The sequence below is a fragment of the Mya arenaria genome, chromosome 12 (assembly GCF_026914265.1).
Source record: "Mya arenaria isolate MELC-2E11 chromosome 12, ASM2691426v1".
Lineage (NCBI taxonomy): Eukaryota > Metazoa > Mollusca > Bivalvia > Myida > Myidae > Mya > Mya arenaria.
In genome coordinates, this window is record NC_069133.1 from 6,757,045 (window position 1) to 6,776,246 (window position 19,202).

The following is a 19,202-nucleotide window of genomic DNA, read 5'->3' on the forward strand; positions in this document are numbered from 1 at the left end:
CATAAAGTGGAGATATTTTATTCTATTGTTGATCAAATAGCAGATAAGGACGTCTTTATAAATGTTCAATTTATTTTATTGTTAACTGCACACTTCTGTTTTCCAAAATTTAACAATGCAATTAATCCGATATGTTACAGCAAAATAATTAAAACTGAAAATGTTGCAGCTAGAAGCTCTAGCAAAACTTGAAACACAACATGAGCAAAATATATTCAATAAAAAACACGTTGCCCAAAGTTCACATGACATGAGTATAAGATGTTTTGTGTTATTCTATTTGCTATTTTAGGTTTACGAATTCTATATCACTGGTATATAATATTCCCGAGAACCTGGAAATCTGTTGAGACATGCATCTAATATTGCTAATTGCTAGTTGTTCATTGCAAGCTACTTCTGTACCATGTTCTACTTGCCAATTACCCTATTGTATATTTTTAATCATTAGTAAATGGTGCTTGATAGAATACCATGGAGAGTTTCCGTTTATTTCTGTGGTAAAAGTGTAATGTTGGTTGTCAAAACGTCTTAGCATGCATTAGTAAATGTAGTTATAAAATAAGGCTTAACAAGATTGGCGGCAATCAACAATCAGTTAATTATAACTGGCAAAGTGGCAATCGACAATCAGTAAATTATAACTGGCAAAGTGGCAATCGACAATCGACATAAGCGTTTAGAAGTTGACATGGTACAAATAGCAGACTGGCCTTACATTCAATACACGTAGATGAGTTATTTAGTTTAAATGATGATTCACGTTTGCAACGAATTATGGAAGGACCGATTTAACTGTAGAATACCTACTCGTCCGACTTGGTGACCGCAAACCAAACTCAAATACGCCCGAGCCGGGAATTGTACCCGACCCGGGTCGGATTGGTTAGAAGCGAGTGCCCTTAACACTGCATTAACCGCACAACGCTAAAATGTAGAAATCATGGGAAAATATATTTTGACAAATAGCAAAGCAATGGGCAATTCACATGTTTCAACCTGCTTTCCATACTAGAAGGCACCTTATCTATTGTAATGTAGCTTGGTTCAGCCAGGTGTTGTTTATTCTTGCCAGTTGCTATTTGTCAGGTTCTATGTGCCAATTGTTGTTCTGTATAATTATTATCATTTATTAAAGGTATTTCATACATCAAACACTTGGGTTCATCTCTTTAATAAACATCCTGGACTCAAATTCCACATGTATGAAGCTAAGAATGACCGGATTGTAAGTGCCTAGTGGTTTTGTGTGTGTGTGTGTGTTTTTTTTAATTCATAAATAATACTAACTACAACAAAACACGTTATGTAAACGATATATTACAAGAAATGGTGTTCAACGATTCTGTCAGATAATACTTTCTAACATTATACACAGATTTAAAAAAAAAAAGTATTATTACATTAAGAAGTGTTCCAGTTTGTACATATTTAGATGTCTTTTAATATTCTGCTTTCGCTCATTGCCAAATATAAAACATTGCAATCAAAAATGTAATTCGACACCCAGTTTGTTGAATATTAGACAGTTCCTCTCATTGACCTTGTTTGGTTCTCAACTGTATGAGTGGATAAAAAAGTGTCTTAGGAGTTGAGTGAAGATAACTTTCATAGCCTTTGATATTTTTATTAAACATTAATGACATTAATTTCATATGAATACCATGTTGTTAAAAACTGATCTTTAAACTTACATTTTACTGAAAGTTAAAGCCAGTTATAATTTACAAACTTGACTCATTTTCTCGATATTTATTAAAGATGCCTTCTTACTCCCCGATAAGATTTACAGCAATAAGCAATATTGTTTAAATATTCCAAAAACGATGAAGAAATGTCGAAAACAATGGTTCTTAGGAAGGATACCGAGTTTAATTTGAAAGAAATGAGCATAAAACACGGTATTTTTACCTTATGAGACTATAGAAGACCATAGTAAATATTTTAGCATTCACCAATCATTTTACATTTTTGCAATTTCTGCTATTAAATACACGGTTACAATCTTGTTATCAGTAATTAATATTTTCCATATATGCATTATTAAGTAAATAGTTAAAGGATTATCGGTCAAAATTGATGTTTGTTATACATGTGTATGTATTGATTTTGAATAAGAGTGTCACTTAAAGTCCTTTAAAACAAGATTAAGCTTAGCTCATTATTTTCGTTCTTTTATAATTTGAGTAAAATACATCTTTTCAGGGTTTTAAGACTTAAACTATAAATTATCTTTTTGAAAATCACAGGAAACTTGTTTCCATTTATCAAAAGTTTAAAACCAAATTTAAGTATGTATTTTTGGCTGATTGAAATAAGCAACATAAGCCTGTTCCTCTTAAGAAGTTTCAAGAAATTGGGGCCTTTCTTTATCCTTGTGATTTATAAGTCCACATTTATGAATATGATCAAATGGAAAGTAAAAGTTAAACAGCACAAACACTGTCAAAGGCATCTGGAGAGGCATTGTGGGTAATTAATATAACAAAGGCAATCAATCAGGACGAGTCCTTCTGTTGTAACTAGATAGTTAATAAAATCCCAATTAGGGTCCGTGCTCGTGCGAGACACTGTCCATCCATTTGTCTTGAATCTACACTGTAATCGTAACATTTAAGGGGCCAATTTAGGGCTCCCGGTTCCCGCCCCTCGGTCGCATGTTCGCATTCCGATGGCCGAGCCGGTACGACGTAATTCTAGGGTCCCTTCGACCATGCTATAACCTAGGGGCTGGCGGGGAGAAGATAAACATCTTGTTTTTACTCTGATCAAAGCATTCTGTAAGGTATATTACTAACTCGCATGAAAGTTTATCAGGTTCGGGAATCTTGCTATGAATTGGGCGTAATTTGGACCATCGCAGGTCGAGCCCTAAGTGTAAAGCCGTGCCACCCTGGACAAAACCAGGCGTTTAAACAATTATTGTCCGAATGGTCAAACCAATGACATAAACGGGTTGGTTCTATTAATGCTGAACTACCATTTGTGGTTATCAGTAATTTTGATCAAGATTGCTACACCAAAGAGCGAGAGTTTAATTTCATAAGTCACACCGCCCCCTATAATCGGGGATATAAAATGCAATGACCAGTGGTCAAATGTCAAACCGTTTGATTTCACTAAAACGAACCATTGCTAAGTGATAAGTCATTGAGTTTGAATTTTATTAAAAAACCAAACAGTTTAATTTTGAATTATATTAGTGACCACTATATTACAATCAGCGTTTGCAAAAAGCCGCATTGGATTTCGCGTTTATTCGAAAAAGTGTGTTTACTATTGACTTTGCCATCAGGAAAAAATGGAAGGAAATAATATTAAAAAGACTTTGCCGTTTTCCATAGAAAGCATTCTTTCCAAAGATAGCAGTAACAAGCCCGAAAACACCTCCAAGTACTCACCGTATAGAAATGACGTCACAGTTACAGCCCCGTCTGCTGGTGACGTCAGAAACGCGATGGCGTCCCGTGTCTTCTTAGCAGAGGGGATCGCTGAGAGATTAGGCCAGAACAGTTCTTACAGTAAGTACACATTTAAACAAAAATGTTTATAATAATTAGGGGTTTCTTTTACCAACGAGAACAATACTTTTTCAAAAGTATATTAATGCTAAGAACAGACTGAATACCTAAGATTTAAGTATTCTTTTGAAGATCTGTTTTTATTAAAATCTGATGAATATATCAATCGAAATATTACTGTAAAGAGGGTTCTGTATATATCTTAAATCTTAAAATGTATTTTTTTTTATAAATACAAGGCTAATAATAATGATAATAGTGGACCAATTGATTTTATCTTTATTTTACTTCACATGATTGGAATACTAAAATGTAAGATAGACGGTATTAATTATTACAACATTGTCACAAAATACGGTTTGGTTTAAGGTATCATTAACTCTGACATTTAAAAAAATATATTTTAGCAATGTGGTCTGCAAAATCCATATATTAAAATCAGCGTCATGCAAATATTCTAAAACTTAAATATATATTTTTAGGCGAAGATTCGGATGACGACGACAGTGGCGATGTATTTGACAGTCCTATGAAAACGTCATCAACAACACACGATGAAGACATGACTTCATCACCAGAGGAGCGATTGACCACAGCGATTTCAAAATGCAAAGCAAAGAAGAAAACTCGGACAGTATTTTCAAGACAGCAAGTTTTCTACCTCGAGGCTGCTTTTGACGCCAAACGTTACCTGTCCAGTGCAGAGAGGTCAGAGATTGCGACGTCATTGAATTTGACAGAAACTCAAGTGAAGGTTTGGTTTCAAAACAGGCGAAACAAGTGGAAAGCTCAGTTAAACGGCGATGAGAAGGGACTGTCTGTCGAAAATACGCCAGTGTATATGCCGCCATTTTTGTGTAGTAGCATGGCGGCCGCTGCTGCGCATGCGCACAGAACGCAGCAAGGACTCCCGCCACTTCCGTTCTTTCGACAGCCAGTGTTCTACTAACTCTTAGTAGTATGGATTGTAATTGTTATAAAATGTATTCGATAAACTTCTCTGAAAATGACAGAATGTGTATCAAAGAGATGCATGTATATTTGTATATAAAAAGTGAATACATTATATATATATATATATATATATATATATATATATATATATATATTATATATATATATATATATATATATATATATATATATATGTTTGTTACAATAACGTGCGATGTAAATCTATAAAACTCTTGTAATTTGCTTTGTTATGTTTGTTTGATTGTTAAGAAAGTTAATGAATAAATTACATGAAATATAATTCTGTTTCATTTGAAAAAGAAGCGTTACATTTTTTTTAATAAAAACCACATAGCTTGATTTATTATAAAAAATCCTTTATCGGGGGCATTTTTCAGTAATTTGTTCATTATCGCTTGAGTAAATATTGCTATATGTATGGTACTCTGCATACGGAATAAATTGTCAGTCTTATGATATAGGCATAAAATCTAACTTAATTAAGTTTATTCTAATAACGAATTAAACGATATGGTTATCATAATGCTGAACCTCTATGGCACGCGAGAGTCAATGAGGTTGTGAACACAGGAGAAAGTAACTGAAGAAAAAAATATGATATTCGACCAAAAGACTCGCAAATTGATTTAATATGAATTGTGAGGCAGGATTTCGGTAGTTCGTTACATGAGGGAGAGGGTTTAACACAGTCAGGTTTAATACCGTACCAACAAAATATAAACTAATAATAATTAAACTAATCAATGGTTTGAATTAACACATGTTTGGAGGAGGGTAATGTCTTGAAAAGGCCTTTTTCTCTAACCCTGGAAACTCTCGGGCGTTTCATTCTGTTTGCCACAGGAAATATGATGCATCATTGTGTATAAAGACTTTTATTTTGTCAAACCTGGTAAGACGCATTGTCAAGTTTTGGGACCATATGTGCATGTGTATTGGAACGAACAGTATTGTTTTGTCTTTAAGGTGTGTTTCACAATTGGATTAAGAAGTGGTTCATCCGAGGACTCACCCCTTACCCTTAAATATTGTCTAACCTTAGCTCTACATATAGGATAAGATGAAACGAATTTGTCTAAAATATGCATGAAAAACATATAAAATATAAAATACATGTATTTTGAGTTAAGGCAAACTTTTGTCATTCAGGAAACATAAGCAGGCAACAATGACAAAACAGATGTATGAATTCACTTGGCTCAACAATTGACAAAATGACTTGAATATTCTAGTTGAAATGAGTAATGCACGTGTTTCAGAAGCATCGTGAAACCGGACAACTAAATATATATTTACGGTTAATTATATAAAAAAAATCGGTAAACGTATTTAATACACGTGAATAATGAACATTTAAATGAAAATGGTCAGTGCGAGAGACTTAGGAAAAGAAAACAACGCGAATTTAGCAATTGTATTACAATAAAAAATACTTTTAGCTCTGTTCTATGTTTAAACCTATCCATCATGCTGGGTGCCATTCTAAAATGTTGCACAGATGACCGAATCGTCTTAAAATAGTATTTCTATATATAATAACTACTAATATTACTTAATAGTGTATACACGTTAAGACATACTATCTATGTACATATTTAATCATATATAACAGAAAGTTGTTTTGTTGTTTGTTTGTTTTTTGTTTTGTTTTTTCAAATTCAAACATTTTAAGTACAAGGGACAGTTAAATGAGTCCTAAATACGATTTACACCTTTACGACAGGTCGCCAAAAGTACCGCCGTTACGGACTTCAATGAAACTACATAATTTAATTCAGTAACGATATATACTTTATGTTTTCTTAATTCAATTGCCGAGAGATACCACGCTACCACATAGAATATGAGATTCAACATGTCACGTTGACGTCGGGATTTTGCGTTGTCGTATACGGGTTTTCACGAAGTGCTGTTTTAACCTACTCTTTTTTGTCAGTAGTTTATGTTTATTTGAGATTTTGTCCACGATCGCAGATACTGTGAATTATTCTAGGGCTATGTAACGCCGCATTACAGCATCGCCGCATAAACGAAGTCGACCACGTTTATGCGGTGATTTACAACGCATAAACAGGACATTTTATGTGGCAAAAAGGCACACTTTCGCCGCTTATTTCTTTTTAAAACACATACTAGTACAATAGTGGTTGATAAAGATTCATCAAGATCGGACTTAGTTTTATGTGTCCACTTCAACAAGCTTTGAACTAGACTTTTTGAGACGTAAATTCTGACAAAGATTTAGTAAGATCGGTTTAAATGTGAACCAAACCAATTGATCTTTCAGCGAAAACGTTTGAAATGACGTTTGGCCCGATTTATGGCGGGATTAATGTTACGACAACGCACAACACCTTCATTAGGGACAATCAGAAAATTGAATCGTCGTATGACGTAACATATATTCTCGCCTTTACATATATTCTCGCCTTTCTGTCAGATTGACAGGCATGTACACTTGACAATGCGCACTTTCAACGGCATTTTAAACGTTTCTAGAAAAATCAATTGTTAACGACGGACAAACAACAGAAATCCAACAATCCTCACAGCTCTTTGTGCTCAGATTAGCTAAGAATTATTTCAATGTCAAGAACCACTGATAATTGTGGTTATGTGAAATTTATTCACGTCTAGGTCTTCAGCGTATATCTCTGGTTACCAGGGCAACAAAAGGAAAACTTTTGAAAATGATTTTGTTTCCAAAAAAATCAACACAACATTAGTTTGGGGCACTTAAACAAGAGGACTCAGATGACTGATATAGGGTCATCATGGACGTCTTTCTTTCATTGATTGTGGTTTTATGCACTAGTCATTTGTAACCAAGAGAATGTAGATGTGAACACTCCATAATTTATTTTCAACTTTCAATTTTGGCTCAACTTTAAAATATTACCTTAAAATTGATCAATTTGCCTGCCTACTTTTCCCGTATTTTCTTCAAAATGACAGTAATATGCTACGACCTAATCTTAATCAACATCATAATCAACAACATCATCACCACAATCACCATCATCATCACCACAATCACAACCACCACCACCATCATCATCCCCACGACCATCATCATCATAATCATCATCATCATCATCATTTACGTCATCACCAACGTTTTTGTTGAACTATTAGAACTCTATTTCTAGCTTTTAATAGATGGTATAGTTAATCCTCTTTATGTGGCAAAAAGGCACAGTTGCGCCCCATATTAGCAATTTCTGCTTTATGCGTTGTGATTGCGGCGATGCTGCTATGTGGCGTTACAGGGCTACACGTCACAGATTCTATCAAGCCAATACATATCGTCCGTATGATCCGCTTTACACTGCTCATGAACACCGTTGCTGGCTTCTATAGATTTCCAGTGATTCATTCCGTTCGTTTACGGGTCATCTCCGTTGCCGTCAAACCATGAACCTCCTGCCGTACTAGGCCTCCCATCCACCCATACCCGATCAACTAAACTACTATTAAGGAAATCAGTACCCGCCGCCTTGCTCGACAAAACTTCCGTTTCGTTTTATAAGAACAGAAGAGCAAGCAAAAAGTAGTATTTCCTTAATAAACGTTCGCTTGACCGACAACGTACAATGCTGCTTAATGTTCGTCAGAATGGTTCTCTAGTTGTGAAATAGCGTTACCACTTAGCACTATAGAGTTTTAAACTTTGAAGCTTTTCCAAGCATGGTCAAAGATGCACCATTAACATTCTCTGAAGGCACATTAAAGCTTTCGCGATTCATGGCAGGCGTTCCGGAGCCACGAGATATATTAAGTAAGAATACTTAGAAGCAGGACAAATTACAGTGTGTATGTACACTGCTGCCATGACGGAGCTAGGCATGAAATGCACGTGCGCTGTGAGTGTATTATAAACATAAGTCGAGGCGGAAACAAGTAAAGAATGAACTAGAAAAACTGTAAATGAAAATAAACAAAACCATCCAATCCTAGTTCATGAAGATCCGTCGATATATCACGGTTACAGATTTTTAAAGTTGGTCTGATAAAACATTATATAAATATTGCATGGCTTCCAGTGTGACTTCGCCTCGGGTAACAGTATTTCCCTCATGTTGACAATATGTACTGTCACACTGGAAGCCATGCAATATTTATTTTAATATATCGAACACAGTTACATTTATATACATATATAAGATTTTTACCATTACACAACTTTCAAATTTAATCAATTTATTCATGTACATAATTTATTCTGTAATTATTGTTTGTTTACATAATTAGCTGTCATTTTGTTGCAAATGACGTTTAGAAATTATGCAAACACCGGTTGTAACCAGATTAACAACACATTTTAATAAGCGCTTACCACCTCAGCCTTGGGAAACCAAAAAATGCCTATTTTTAGACCTTTTTGTACTTTTGGAATCTTTATAGACTCAACTTATGTATTTCCATCGGCCTCCGTATGAGAGGCAAAAGGTTAAGGGTTAAGAATTCAGTTTCCACTGCCTCTGATGTCCTGACACACACACATATATATATTGTTTGTTTACACTAGATAACATTATTCTGCAAATGTCGTTTGGAAATATTGCAAACGCTGGAAGGTACCAGATTTACAGCACATTTTAATAAGCGCTTACCACCTCAGAATTGGGAAACCGCACATGCCTAATTAGACGCGCGTGCTATGTGACAGTAATAATGTCAACCGGTCAAAACGGTACTGTCAGTGTGACAGTAAGAAATTGCCCATGATGGGTATATGAGAAATTAACATGGGCAGGTCACGTGAGGTATAATAATAAAAAAATATTGACCGCTCGGGTATAGGGAATTTAACATAGAGAATATAAGTGAGGTATAATAATAATAGATGTAACCCTTTGGAGCTACGAGTAGCACTCGAGACTATAGATAAAAACAGGAAATATTACAACCACTAAAACCTACAATTCTTTACAAATAGTACAAAAACCAATCGAGCATTTCAAAACGAATTGAATCTAGATTTTTGTTGGTATTATCCAAATTTAAAATACTGGCTAGTGAAATATCACATAATCATTGATAAATTTAAAAAAAAGTTCCGAGTAAACACTACAGTATATAAGAATATTTTAACTTGCTGGTGTTTCTATTAGGACTATACACATATATATCACAACATCCTTGATGCTATGTTTTTTAAGAATTATTTAATGTTAAAAAAATACTTTTTTTGTAATCTTTTTAAAACCCGCTAACAGATATCATCCTATGGATTGGTCCGAAAGTTGAAACGTTTGTAGTCAAATTCACCAATGGTGTTAATGTTTTAAGTTTTATAACTATGAACAATACAACTAAATATTTGAAGGCAGCATATCCCCTCAAGCAAGCGAAAGCTACAACATGTTTTGCAAAAGTACATTTTACTGAATATTTCTGAAGTCTGCAGTTGTATTGTGACATGGTGACGCTGTGTGTCTCCCGGTGTCTGCTAGGCCTCTACACATGATCATAGTTATACGTTTGGGCTCTTCGCTGTAGTTTCCATTGTGTTGTAGAAGTTGGTACACGTGATGTGGTTAGGTACCATTGCTGCAAGTCAGGGGCGAATCCAGGAATTGACGTTAGACGGTGCTTTACTTAGTGGCGAAACCTTTTGACTTGCGCCCTTCCTTAGAACCGAAAGAATATGGCATAAACTGTTTGCATTGGGATTCGGTGTTACTCGCTCAGGATTTTTTGTTACCAATTGTAGTCGGAAAAGGTGCGTTTTGGGCTTTTTTATTACCTTTTTCCCCATATATATATATATAAAAATTGAACTTTGAGAATTTGGAGCCGCAAGTGCAAGTTTGTTACCAATATCATCAAAATTATGTGAATGTTTTTGATGTTGTAATTAGTATATTTTTTTTTCAGTTTTGCATGGATAGATAATTGCAACAAAACCATGTGTGTGTGTGGGGGGGGGGGGGGGGGGGCTCTATATATTATCATCTCCCATATCGGAACGGTAACAAAAAGGCGGAGCGTAACCGTGCAATTCCTATCGTGGGGATAAATACCAAGGCTAATGACTTATACGCATGCTAATTATTGGACGTTGTCCTTGACAACATGGTGCTGAACCGTTACGTCACACACTACCCTCGTCATTAAACGTATACTCTCGCGTACAGCACCCATGTATGATTTCAATAACTCGGGTTGTGGGTGCAGTAATTATACACGCATTCAGGTGATACACTGAGTGTGAGCTACCATTCGGAACACCTCGGCCGCTTTCCATCGAAAACAACCTCGGATGTATATTGACGGTATACAATGTCAGAATACTTTACATTTTACTACGCTGCAAGAAGATAGTAATTTCAATTTAGCATTTAACTTAACGACTTTACTGTTGGGAATATCAATTACTTATGCAATAATACACTTCACTGGCAATCATTTTAAACTCAGGTATACAAAATACACGTTAATACACAATTACAATCAATTAATTTTTTGATTTACGTTTTTTTTGTACTACATCTACTGATGTACGGCATACATCCGAGGTTGTATTCGATGGAAAATGGCCGAGGTGTTTCGAATGTATGAGCTACATGGCGTGTATCTGTATGGCACACTAATGATATCAAGTCAATATTCCAGCCGCGAGTTATGCCATTACTTATTAATGTATATTAATTTTACAAAGTGATACATATGGCATCTCGGAATCAGGTCATGTCATACCTGGTATTGACATGTGCTTGTGTTAAAAGTTTCAAGTCAATATCTTAAACATGTTTGGTTTTAATCAAAACGTTTGTACATCATTAACGACGAGCTAGACTATGCGCATGGGAAATGTCGAAAAACAAGCGTCGCATGAATTGCTGTATCCGTACGGGAAATAAGAAAGCGCAGCCCAGACAAGAATCGAGTCCAGCTGAAGATCGAGTCCCTAGCCGAAAATCGAGCCCAGCTAGCAACATTTTCTTTCGCATATTATAATGGTATTAATAAATGTTTCATTGAAACTAAACTGAGTTTATGTTACTGAAAGGATATAAATGGTGGATGAATATAGAATAAGACATTAAGCACAAAATGGTTTATATCTGACCCGCAGATTTACAACATACGGTAACATAGTTGTATAAGTTCCGATAACAATTTAAGCATGCGTATTACAATGTCATTATTAAAGATACAAGGGACTGTGAACAATATCAAACAGTTTGGCTGTTCGGTAAGTGCAGTGGTTAACGCACTAGCTTCACACCAATGCGTCCCGGGCTCGATCCCCGGCCTGGGCGTATGTGAGTTTGATAGGTGGTCAGCAAGCCGGAGAAGTAGGTTTACATCAGATCCAATTAGACCACACTCTCTCAACATCGTACCAACGAGAGTGACTTAGCATAGGTTAATGTAAGTTTCTTCACAATCGTTTTTAAACAAAAAAAGTTGTTGTTGTTTAAAAAAAACTAAGATAAAAACAAATAATAGTAAGTAAAATTACAAAGATTTAAAGCGAGAGTTCATGAATCAGAAATGATACGACCGACTGTACAATATTATGTTTAAGCATGCTTCAAACGTTTTAACAAACGTCTTCACAAATGTCTTATTATGTTAGCTAATCATAAATGGGTGTTGCTGTTGTATGCCTGTTTGCAACAAATTCAAGATAGTATAATCTACCTTTTTTTTAAATAATATCAATACCAATAAAAACGTAGCTATTGAATATTCATCATGTGGGACACGTGATCACACAGCTACAGTTCCGTCGTGGTCTGCTCAGCCTTTTTCTCCCTGGTATCATCAAAGTCTGTCTTCCGGTTCTTTTTCTTTTCACAACCAAACGTCTTGCCGACGGCCGCGCGCATTTTCTCCGACAGGAAGTAGAGGGGCACTTTCACGCAAGCGCCAAAGTGTGTAAGAATCACAATCGTGAGGATTACGTCAGCACTCATTGCAGTGTCGTAGTAGTAGTAGGTGTGGATGATGGCCCATGCGATGTAGGGTGTCCACATTCCAAAATAGAGGAGCGACATCAGCGCGTACATGTGGGTTGTCATTACGTCGGCTCTAGCGAGATAGTGAGTCTTTTTGAGCTTCATTGCGGTCTTGCTCTTTTTCTGTGAAACATTTTCTCCGTTCACATTTTCCTCGTCGGAGGAGCCGACATCTTCGTCACTATGGTAACCATCGTTGTTATAACCTTTGGTTTCTTCCTTGACCTTCGGTTTAGTTGAACTTGACCCAGCATCTTTGAATTTGGAGTACATCGCCTTAAGACGGTCGGAGTACGAATCCCCAACTACTGTCAGATCTTCTTCAACAATGATGTCACCATTGGGGGCTCGACGTTTGCGTAATGTGCACAGCCGGATGTTAATGGCTACGTAAAATCCTATTACCAGCACAAGCGGGAGTGCGTAATGCAGGATAATCGTAAACTGTAAGTGCGACACAGAGTATGAAAAGTCGACACCGCACTGGTTCTGGTCCTCAAAAAAGGAAACCTCTCCGAAGCCCCAGGTTGGGAAGTTGGCGATGACTGTGTCGAAGACGAGGAGCGTCACCAGGAACAGAATAACGATTAAGTCAAAAAATATTTCCTGGTGCTTAGACGGCTTGAACAATTTCAAAAAACGCTCGAACATCAGAGCAGCTAGCACATGCGCATTGAGGAGGTTACAAATAAACATAACAACCACTTGAGCCTTGCAAGTGTTCATGTGATCTTGTAATAACTTCATATCCAGTGCCTCTAACACAGTAAACAGCGTCCAGAAGAGGGCCCCTAAAATGTCTATCACGGCAATAAACACGTAAATAATGCTCCTTGGGAAGGTCACCGGCGTCCGAAGACGTTTACGTAACGCAACAAGGACGATGACGAAGACGTTGAAAACTAATGTGATGGCGATCGCCACACAGAGCACAGCTGCCTGTATTGTACTGTCCATGGTCGCTCTTTATCGGGTTCTTGAAGTTTTCACTGCAAAGGCAAATACAAATAAAGAAATTAAACTCTTCACAACAACCTTGTTTATGGTATAGTACTGTTAGCTAATGTGCGAATTGTTAATATATCAACAATAACATCATAATAGCTTATATTGTATTTAAACAACCACATATCTGTGCATCATTTTGTTTAGAATACGCAAACTACACCTTGTGATTTTCATATAACGACCAAAATGACAGTAATTTGGTGGTTAATCCTCTATTTTGAATTAGAAAACCCCAACCATAACCATCCATTTGATACAACACACAAACATAAATGTTTAATCAAAATTCCAATTCAGCTGGATATTCAGTAACTCAGTTCTATTTAAATTAAATTAAATTGCAAATCAGAAGGTCAACTTCGCGATCTTCTGAAATCGAGCCGCCAGATAAGTACGCGGTTCGATAAAATGGATTATTTTTGTTTGATGATCAAATAAATGAGATTTATACATTGTTATGAGTTCAGTGCATACATTGAAGTGTTTACTTAAAACAATTTTACCCAGGAACATGGTTTTACTGTAAACGACACACTGTCAGTGTGATTCATAAACAAATATATTTACAAATATTTTTGGTTGTAATTAATTACTTATGCTGTACTAATTATACCACTTATTCGGGTAGAAACTGGGCGCAGTTATCCCGTTTTATTTGTTTACTTAAGAAAACATGAAAAATAACTTTTTTAGCGAACCGCGAAAGATTCACTTTAAGATGCGCTCTTACTCCCAAAAATATTTACCACAAATAAAACAATTGTTTTGATATATCAAAAGGGCTGAATACATGTCGAAAACAATGGTTCTTATAAAGAGTACTCAGTTTAATTTGAAATAAAAAAATAAAAACACGGTATTTCTACCTTAGGAAACGATAGAAGACCACAGTAAATATTTTAGCATTCACCAATCATTTTAAATTAATATTTTTGCGTTTACAGCTATTAAATACACGGTTATAAATTGTTAGTAGTAATAAATATTTTCCATAAATGCATTATTTATTAAGTATTTGAGGGTGTATCACTCAAAATTTATATTTGTTATAAGTGTATGTATTGATTTTGAATAAGAGTGTCTCTTTAAAGTTTTGTTATAACAGTTCCCAATGGTTACTATAACGCAATCTTTAACAATGAACAGTGCCATAACTTTTATATATTTTAATATAATGCAATTTAAAACACAAGATAAAATCTAAGTTGTAAAGAAATGTCTTAAACTTACCACTTTATATCAAATTCCCACCATCATAAAATAAAGAAAGAGATATTCTTAAGTCATCACCGATGTTTTGCGTACACTGTTTTGCACTATCTGATATTGGATTTTAAATTATAAACGATTGGTCTAACAAAAGGTTTCAAAGTGTTACAAGTTGTCTATACACTACTCTTAAATCTTAAAGAAAACCACACACATTTTTTGGCTTAAGACCTATGCTATTATTGGTAAATAATGACCAGCTCAAGTTGTGACATACTGTGAAAAAGCGTTTCTATTTTGATTGCTTATTGAAAAGCAAATGCGCGTTCGACGGTAGAGCACTGAGAATGGCGTTGTGTTATAGCGACTAATTATCGTATGTTGAAGGCGTACAGGTTTCTTGTTTCCAACCTCAGAATCTCCTGAATAAGTTAGTATAAATTCTTTATAGAGAAAGATAGATATATAATATATTTATGCAAGGTGCTTGGGTACGTCCATGGCCCAGTTTTTCAGAATATGCAACTAGTTGTTGAGATTGATGGACCATCCGGCCCCTTTAAAGTAAAATGCCTCTTCAGAAGTGTTTATATGGTGAGTAATGTTTCCCTTGGTGAGTAGTGCTCTCATAAATAGTAGCGTATATTAAGTGAGTAGTGTTTCCCTTGGTGAGTAGTGCTCTCATAAATAGTAGCGTATATTAAGTGAGTAGTGTTTGGTCTGCTGAGTGGTCTTTACCTTTGATGTATGTTAGCCTGGTGGGTGAGGTAAGTTCAATGGAAATAATGTGCTCGCCTGGTGAGTGAGTTAAATGGGAATATGTGATCGCCTGGTGAGTGAGTTAAATGGGAATATATGATCGCCTGGTACGTAAATTCAAAGTGAATATGTGATCGCCTGGTGAGTGAGTTAAATGTGAATATGTGATCGCCTGGTAAGTAAGTTCAATGTGAATATGTGATCGCCTGGAGAGTGAGTTAAATGTGAATATGTGATCGCCTGGTAAGGGAGTTAAATGTGAATATGTGATCGCCTGGTGAGTGCGTTAAATTTGAATACGTGATCGCCTGGAGAGTGAATTAAATGTGAATATGTGATCGCCTGGTGAGTGAGTTAAATGAGAATATGTGATCGCCTGGAGAGTGATTTAAATGGGAATATGTGATCGCCTGGTACGTAAGTTCAATGTGAATGTGTGATCGCCTGGAGAGTGAGTTAAATGGGAATATGTGATCGCCTGGTACGTAAGTTCAATGTGAATATGTGATCGCCTAGAGAGTGAGTTCAATGGAAAAATGTGATCGCTTTGTGAATGAGTTCAATGGAAATATGTGATCGCTTTGTGAGTTAGTTCAATGGAAATATGTGATCGCTTTGTGAGTGATTCAATGGAAATATGTGATCGCTTTGTGAGTGATTCAATGGAAATATGTGATCGCTTTGTGAGTTAGTTCAATGGGAATATGTGATCGCGTTGTGAGTGATTAAGTGGAAATATGTGATGTGTGTTCACCTGGTGTGTGAGTTAAATGGATACATGTGTTCGCCTGGTGAGTTATTTCAATGGTAATATGTGTTCACCTAGTGAGTGAGTTCAATGGAAATCTATGTTCGCCTGGTTAGTGAGTTCAATAGAAATATGTGTGTTCGCCTGGTGAGTTATTTCAATAGAAATGTGCGTTCGCCTGGTGAGTTATTTCAATAGAAATGTGTGTTCGCCTGGTGGGTTATTTCAATAGAAGTGTGTGTTCGCCTGTTGAATTATTTCAATATAAATATGTGTTCGCTTGGTGAGTTATTCTAATGAAAATATGTGATGTGTGCTCATCTGGTAAGTGAGTTCAATGGAAATCTGTGTTCACTTGTTAAGTGAGTTCAATGGAAATCTGTGTTCGCCTGGTGAGTTGTTTCAATGGAAATCTGTGTCCACCTGGTGAGTGAGTTCAATGGAAATCTGTGTTCGCATGGAGAGTGAGTTCAATGAAATGTGTGTTCGCCTGGTGAATTATTTCAATGGAAATATGTGTTCACCTAGTGATTGAGTTTAATGTAAATCTGTGTCCACCTAGTGGTGAGTGAGTTAAATGGAAATATGTGAGTTCGTCTAGTGAGTTATTTCAATGGAAATGTGTGTTCGCTTGGTGAGTTATTTCAATGGAATTATGTGTTGGCCTTGTAAGTGAGTTCAATGTCAATCTGTGTTCGCCTGGTGAGTCAATTCAATGGAAATATGTGTGTTCGCCTAGTGAGTTATTTCAATGGAAATCTGTGTTCGCCTAATAAGTGAGTTCAATGGAAATCTGTGTTCTCCTGGTGAGTTAATTCAATGGAAATATGTGTGTTCGCCTAATAAGTGAGTTCAGTGGAAATCTGTGTTTGCCTGGTGATTTATTTCAATGGAAATCTGTGTTCGCCTGGTGAGTTGTTTCAATGGAAATCTGTGTTCGCCTGGTGAGTGAGTTTAATGGAAATCTGTGTTCGCCTGGTGAGTGAGTTTAATGGAAATATGTGTTCACTTATGATTAGTGTTCGTTAGTAACAGTGTTAACCTGGTATGAAGTGTTTACATGATTGTATTGATCAACGGTAAGTATATTGTTCACTTGGTGATAGTGTTAATGGTAAATAAATTCACCTGATGAATGATGGTCAGCTGATCAATAGTGTTCAATGGTAACTGGTGTTCACTTGGTGGCCTTTGGTCACCTTGTCTGTACTGTTTAATAGTACATTGTGCCTAAATGGTGAGATGTATTCACCTACTAAGGAGCGTTCCCGGTTCGATTCCCGGCTTGGCATATGTGAGATTGGTTGGTGGTCACCAAGTTGGAAAAGTGGGTCTTCTCCGTATACTCCGGCTTCTCCTACACCACAAGACTACACTCTCGCGCAACATCAAGCCAACGAGGGTGACCTAGTATTAGTTGATAAATCATTCTTCACATTTGATGTAAAAATAATTACAGGTAAATGTAAAAATAAAGCTATAAGCTTTGTAGTTTTAAATTAAAGTGTTGGCCTTTCGTCATATATATTATATTGTTAAAATGAACTTTCAGGGAGTAATGCAAAAAAACATGCGTCTATAAATGGTGTAAATTGGCATTCTTGTGGTTGTTTTATACCTGTCCAAGCAAACCATACAGACATATGGTAACAGGGTATAATAGTCAGGCGATTGGACATTTGGCCAAGTAACAGGCAGTTATATACAATATTGAAGGACAGACGAACATATGTATGAGATGTAGTTAATAACGGTATACAATTCTTCACTAGTCACTCACACACACACACGCGCGCGCGCGCTTACACACACACGCGCGCACGCACACACACGCACGACACCGCACGCACACACTCACATACGCAAGCAAGTGTATCAAAATGCAGCAGACATCTCGGACATTTATTGTGAACACTGTGCTTGTTTGGCCGTTAACAAGTTTCACAAATTCATTTTTGAATTTCGTGACCAAATATTTGTGAAGGAATATAATTTGTGAATGTTGTGGTCAAACAGAGCATCATGATAGGGTGAAAATGAACTGTGCATATCCATGAAATGTTTCAGAATCTTGGCCAAAAGGTAATACAGCAATCTGGTCTTTTTTCTGACGAATTGTTGGCAAAGTAGCGTAAAATTTCATTATAAATAGACTGGTTTATTCTTGAGAGAACAGAAATAAACATATTACGTAAGACAGACGTGTACAAATCTATTGATCTCAATAGTTTACCTGGGGATATTTTAAAATAACTGATTCCAGGAAAAGGTACCTTTCCGGAAGGCTTAAACCTCTCTCCCTCTTGCGTACCGAATACTCGATCAGTTTCTTCCCGGATCATACGTAACAAAAAAAATAAAGATGCACTCTTACTTCCAAATAAGATTTACCACAATTAATATAAATGTTTTAAATTGCTCAAAAGGATGAGTTTAATTTTTAATAAATGTTCAGAAAACTCGGTATTTCTACCTTATGAGAGGATAGTAGATCACAGAAAATCTTTAAGAACTCACCAATCAATTAATATATTTGCGTGTTCATCTATTAAATACATGGTTACAATCGTGTTATCAGTAATGAATAATTGCAATAAATGCATTATTTAGTAAGTTGCTTAAGGTTTATCTCTCAAAATTTATGTTTATTATACATGTGTATGAATTGATTTGTCACTTTAAACTAGATTGCGAATCTGCGTACCGAAATGTGCCCGATTTTAAAATACGGCGTACTGGGACCCGATAACTTTTTAAATGACCACTGAATATCGCGTATCACAGAGTATGAAACAGTCCATACAGACCATGTCCCACAAATCAGTCCCAACAGACCATGTGTGACCAAACAGTCCCTACAGACCATGTCCGACAAATCAGTCCCAACAGACCATGTGTGACCAAACAGTCCCTACAGACCATGTCCCACAAATCAGTCCCAACAGACCATGTGTGACCAAACAGTCCCTACAGACCATGTCCGACAAATCAGTCCCAACAGACCATGTCTGA

General features: G+C 36.2%; 2 protein-coding genes across 3 annotated transcripts; one reads left to right on the forward strand and one right to left on the reverse strand.

The window, feature by feature from the left end:
- The first annotated feature begins 3,301 nt into the window (after positions 1 to 3,301).
- Positions 3,302 to 4,470, forward strand: LOC128211720 (homeobox protein Hmx-like). Its single transcript, XM_052916748.1, has 2 exons — positions 3,302 to 3,521; positions 4,004 to 4,470. Exons 1-2 carry the CDS (start codon positions 3,302 to 3,304, stop codon positions 4,468 to 4,470), a joined length of 687 nt encoding a protein of 228 aa, XP_052772708.1.
- Positions 4,471 to 11,544: 7,074 nt separating this feature from the next.
- LOC128212172 (uncharacterized) lies at positions 11,545 to 14,832 on the reverse strand. 2 transcript variants are annotated; one of them, XM_052917479.1, is made up of 2 exons: positions 14,705 to 14,832; positions 11,545 to 13,455 (listed from the first exon to the last, which is right to left on the reverse strand). In XM_052917479.1, the coding sequence occupies exon 2, from the start codon at positions 13,421 to 13,423 to the stop codon at positions 12,227 to 12,229; it is 1,197 nt and encodes a 398-aa protein (XP_052773439.1). In that variant the 5' UTR covers positions 13,424 to 13,455; positions 14,705 to 14,832; the 3' UTR covers positions 11,545 to 12,226. The 2 variants fall into 2 exon arrangements, with proteins under 2 accessions (XP_052773439.1, XP_052773440.1); XM_052917480.1 differs by lacking the exon at positions 14,705 to 14,832 and adding an exon at positions 13,635 to 13,729.
- Between the last annotated feature and the right edge of the window lie 4,370 nt (positions 14,833 to 19,202).